Source organism: Penaeus chinensis, chromosome 23 (assembly GCF_019202785.1).
Source record: "Penaeus chinensis breed Huanghai No. 1 chromosome 23, ASM1920278v2, whole genome shotgun sequence".
Classification (NCBI taxonomy): domain Eukaryota; kingdom Metazoa; phylum Arthropoda; class Malacostraca; order Decapoda; family Penaeidae; genus Penaeus; species Penaeus chinensis.
In genome coordinates this window covers 4,395,597-4,400,364 of record NC_061841.1, presented here as the reverse complement: position 1 = coordinate 4,400,364, position 4,768 = coordinate 4,395,597, and the positions used below count along the sequence as shown (strand labels likewise).

Sequence of the window (4,768 nt, the reverse complement as noted above, 5' to 3'; positions counted from 1 at the left end):
TTATTTTTTTAATTATGTAATTTGTTTCTTTCCTTGAGTGGAAAAAAACTCTTGCCATTAAAATATTGACATTTTGGCACTTATTTGCGGCGATAATGCATTACTTTATTACCATTTTTTGGAATATAGGATCTACCTTGTATCTTCATGAGCAAATTATTTTATACAAATGAACAGAAGTAAAACATTGTTTCCTTTCTATAAATTAGCTTAAGAAACGGAACCAGTCATAGGGCAAGATCACTCAGGAGAAGCGAGGTCTGTTCATAGGACGATTTCAAACGAAGACAAGGATTGGAAACGGAGAGAGGACGAGGAATGCAAAGCTAGAAGACCAAGGTAATAGGTAGACATTTCCTGTTGGTCCAGGCCTGTCGGTGGCTGTCGGACCGGGAGGCCGGCCGCTCACCCTGCGGAGAGGTGGGGCTCGTACTCCTCCCGAGGCGAGGTGGGGCGCGCGTGGTCAAGGGCGTGGATGGACGGGTGGGAGGTGCGGAGGGCGCTGGAGGACGAGCAGGACGCCCCGCCGTCGTAGTCGGTCATGTTGGTGGACCACGTGTGGATGTCCGCGTCAATCGTGCCCGAGGACACCCCTCTGAGGCTGCAGCCGCTGCCCCCGTCCTCGGAGCCGCCCCTCTGGGAGCCCTCGGGGTTGTCCTTCCGGCCCTTCCTCCGCGCCCTTCCGGACTTCAGCTTCTTCTTCATGTCTCTCTTCTCCGTCTCCCAGGAGATGCTGTCGTTGCGGGTCGGGGTCATGGCACCGGCGGCGCAGCCGGCGGACGAGGTTCTGGTGGTCCTGAAGATGAAGCTGACGCGGGGCTCCGAGCCCTTCAGGGAGGCCCGGGCGCGGGGGGGACTCAGGGGGCACGGCGCCGGACGTCATAAGCTGGTGGTGGGGATCGTCACGTGGTAGGGGTGGCCAGGCTCCTCGCGGTGCAGCATGTGGCTGCTGTGGTAGCCGCCCAGGCTGTGCAGCGACTGCAGGTGCCCGTTCGGGAGGCCCTTGTCGCTGGAGGACTTGCTGCGCGCCTGCAGAGACAGGAGGTGAACAAGGACATTGCAGCTCGCGCTCTCTCTCTCTCTCTCTCTCTCTCTCTCTCTCTCTCTCTCTCTCTCTCTCTCTCTCTCTCTCTCTCTCTGCATGGCACAATATAAATAATAACACCGCACTTTACATAAATGGTGCAAGAGGAAAAAGACAAAGAAGAAAAAAGAAACAAAACAAAACAAAATATATATATAACAAAAGATACATCATGGGAAAAAAAAAAAAAAATCCCAGCTCAAAGCGATTCACAAACTAACCTTGAAATGAAGCTTCGGTCGATGAGCGAATCCGGCATCGTACATGCCGTCAGGGTCGGGAAAAGCCGACGAAGCTTCGGATCTTTGCTTGCGAGTTCGAAGCGTGACTTTGAGCCTCCAGAAGTAACACAGGGTCCGCTTTACCTGGATTGCAATTTAAAAAAAATACTTAATCATTAGTTCTAGGTAAGAATAGGGTTGAAATAACTAATATAACTAATATAAATACAACACCGGTTTTACACTTCATTATGTTCATACCAATGGATGACTTCACCTGGATCGCAATAAGAAAATGTAATTCCGGGTAAGAGTAGGATTCAAATGGCTATAAATATTTGTTACACCCGTTTTGCACTTCAGGGTTTTGATACCAAAAGGATAGCTTTACATGAACCACAATTAAAATTCCAGTTAAGAACAGGGCTGCAAATAGCTCTAAAGTAGTTAGTATACCTATTTCATCAACAGGGTTTAGGATCATCATAACAATCTAGCTTTACCTGGACAGCAATTAAAATCAATTCCAGGTATGATTAGGTTTGAAATGGCTGTTGCTGTAAGATCTTTGTATATCCATGTCTCCCAAAGACATTTAGAGCTTGATAACAAAGGGTTACCTTTACCGGTAGAATGATTTATGGTCATTCAAAAAAAAAAAAAAAAAAAAAAAAAAAAAAAAAAAAACGTAAAAGTAAATCCTTCAACAGAACATACAGTAAATTATCCATTAATGACCTGGATCTCCTTTTCTAGCTTAAAATCAACATAAAGGAGAGAAAATGAAACAAACATTTGTACCTGAGTCTCGTACTGGCTATAACATCCGGCTACTTTGAAAGGAAATAGAGGAGGGAAGGACAGAATTACTAAGGCAGAAGCAGAGTTGCCAGTGAGCCAGCCCAGTCATGGTTTTGTTATTGAACTTTCCGTATTTGGCATTTCGTTTGGTCTTAGTATATTGGTTAGAGCGTTTTACTGTTTCGTCTAGTTCTCTCTTTCGTATTCCTCTTCCCTTGTACCTCCAAACGTGGCTTTTATTCCACTGCATTTACTCTGTTGGTAGAAACTATCTTCTGCTGGTTTTGTGTTTCTATATTTCTCTGTGTTTTTATAGAGGGATGGATTTTTCTTCATCTGCTTTATGTTGCTTATTCTCCTACTCTTTTGTTTTCTGTTCTTTCCTCTTTAATAACCTAATGTGTTGGTAGGACAGATAATTATCGATAATTTGGCTCTGCTCTTTCCTTCTCCTTTTCCTCTTTCTTTTTTATCCGCCGATACTTCCTTCTCCCTCTCTTCTTCCTCTCCTTTTTCCCACCTACCATTCTGACCTTCCTATTTTAAGTACCTATCCCCCTTTCCATTCCCCTCTTCTTTCATATCGTAATTATCAAAAGATAATCTTTTGGTACGAACCATTCAGAAAAAAATTCTTCCCAATGAGCTTGCAATTCAATATACACGTTTATTTCATCTCCTTTACCTTGTTCTTGTTCTTCCCCTCCTCCTTCTTCTTTTTCTCCTTTTTTTCGTCTCCTCCTCCACCTCCTTCTACATCTACTTCTCCTTCTTCTTCTTATCTCCTCCTCCTTATTCTTCTACGTCTCCTACTTCTTTTCATCTCCTCCTTCTTCTTCTACTCTTTCTCCTCCTCCTCTTCCCTTTTTTGCAAACGTGAAATGAGTCTAGCCCAAGTTTAAAATAGTGTACGTTTTGCATTTGTTAAAGAAAATTACTAGAAGACTGTTTAAGACTCATGAAAAATGTTCCATGGATAATTGGTTACAAAAATAAATATACTAGACATCAAAGGTCTTATATCACCATGGAAAGGAGTACTAGTGAAAAGAGGGGGTTAGTAGAGGACTAAGTAGTGCTACACATCAGAAGTCTTATAAAATTCCAGGAAAGTAGGGATTAAGAAGAGTCAACAGAACAAAGATATCAAAGGAAGAAGCGTGGTATGTCCGTAGGGTAAAGTAAGGATTAGCATAGAAGAGAGTTTGAGGGCCATTAGATCACACTTTCAGAAGAAGAAAAAAATGTCAGGTGGGAGAGAATCCATGCAAGGGCGTTGTGAAAAGAGTCACGTGTATCCAATGGGAAGGGAAAATGATAGTGGGGGAAGGAGGAGAGGGTGATGCAGCTGAATCAGGGGGGAACGGGATGTGTTGGGAGAGAGTGGGAGGAAGGGGTGTAGGGGGACCATAAGTAGGAGGCTGATAGACGTCGGCAGGTACTTTGAGTGTAGAGGGAATGGGAGCAGAGATTGGAGGGTGGATGAGAATGTAGGCATGTTATCCTGGGTCTTAATTAGATAGTGTTGAATGCCTTCGAAAATTTCTGAAGTGGAGGTGGTTGGAGAGGTCTGAAAAAAAAAAGGTTTTCTTATGAAGGGGAGAAGAGGGAGACAGATGTTTGAGAGGTGGAGGGAGAGGCTGGTAGAGAGGATGGGGTAGAAGGGTGTGGAGCATTTAGCTTGTCTTGGGCGAGGAGCAAGAGGGGTAGGTACCGGGTAAATAGGGACTGGAGTGTCTGGAAGAGTGGTGGTGATTGGGGTGTCCGGATTCAGAATGGCAAAATAATCTGACTGAGGGAGGGAGGGGGTAGAAGTGGGATGAGGAGATGCTGGTGGTAATGTGGAAACACCTTGATAGGAAAGGAGACGGGCAGAATGGAGGACATTATTGGAGTAGGGAGTAAGAGAAAAACCTTGTCGACATGCTTCCTGTCTGGCCTCGCATAAATTGAGGCCAAGTTTGAATTAGAGAATTGCCACCTCTGACTCAAATTTGTAGGTATAAAATATAAAATACATAATGGGAGCCGTCACAATTGGCACACGTGCGTGACTGTGCAGAGCAGAGCAGATTGATTATGACCAGGCAGGAACGACCGGAGCGGCTGCGGAAGGCAACTTTGCCTACTTGTTTTTGGAGGCATTGCTGTCAGAGTAAAGAGCTGTAGGGGGTGGGGTACCCTAATTGGCTGTGGGAAACAGGTTATTTAAGATGTTTGTAGAGGTGGGCGTAGTAGGACGTATGAATGGATGATCTGGACAGGATTGATGTGATAGTAGGTACTAAGGAGAGGGGTAGTAGTAGCAGTGTTCAGAGCCGTGGTCAAAGGAGAGCTTGGGATCGAGGAACTGGAAGAAATGAAATCAGTGGGGCTATTTGATAAAGGAGCGAGCCTCATTGCCCCTAAAAAGGGTACAAAGTCTTCATTGCTGGCCTAGAGTATGCTTACCCTTACCATTCAAGGGTCCACTTGAAGGGTAAGGGCTAGACAACTAAACAAGGGAATACTGTGCCTATGCCCCAGGTCATTCATGATTGGCACAAAGTCAGCCTTTCATCCCTTTCAACACAGCTCTCACACCTTAGGAAGTGGGTAGTAGAAGGGGTTGGAGAAGAGAAGGAAAGGGAAGGGGAAATATCGTGCAAAATTAGTCGAGTGT

General features: G+C 44.9%; 1 protein-coding gene across 1 annotated transcript in view; it reads right to left on the bottom strand.

The window, feature by feature from the left end:
- Window positions 1-879: 879 nt before the first annotated feature.
- Window positions 880-4,768, bottom strand: part of LOC125037283 (PDF receptor-like) — a 60,414-nt gene continuing 56,525 nt past the window's right edge. The window contains exons 11-12 of the mRNA XM_047630343.1: window positions 1,306-1,449; window positions 880-1,029 (exon numbers count right to left, since the gene is read on the bottom strand). Of these exons, the coding sequence (XP_047486299.1) occupies window positions 880-1,029; window positions 1,306-1,449 (294 nt within the window). The remainder of the gene's footprint in view (window positions 1,030-1,305; window positions 1,450-4,768) is intronic.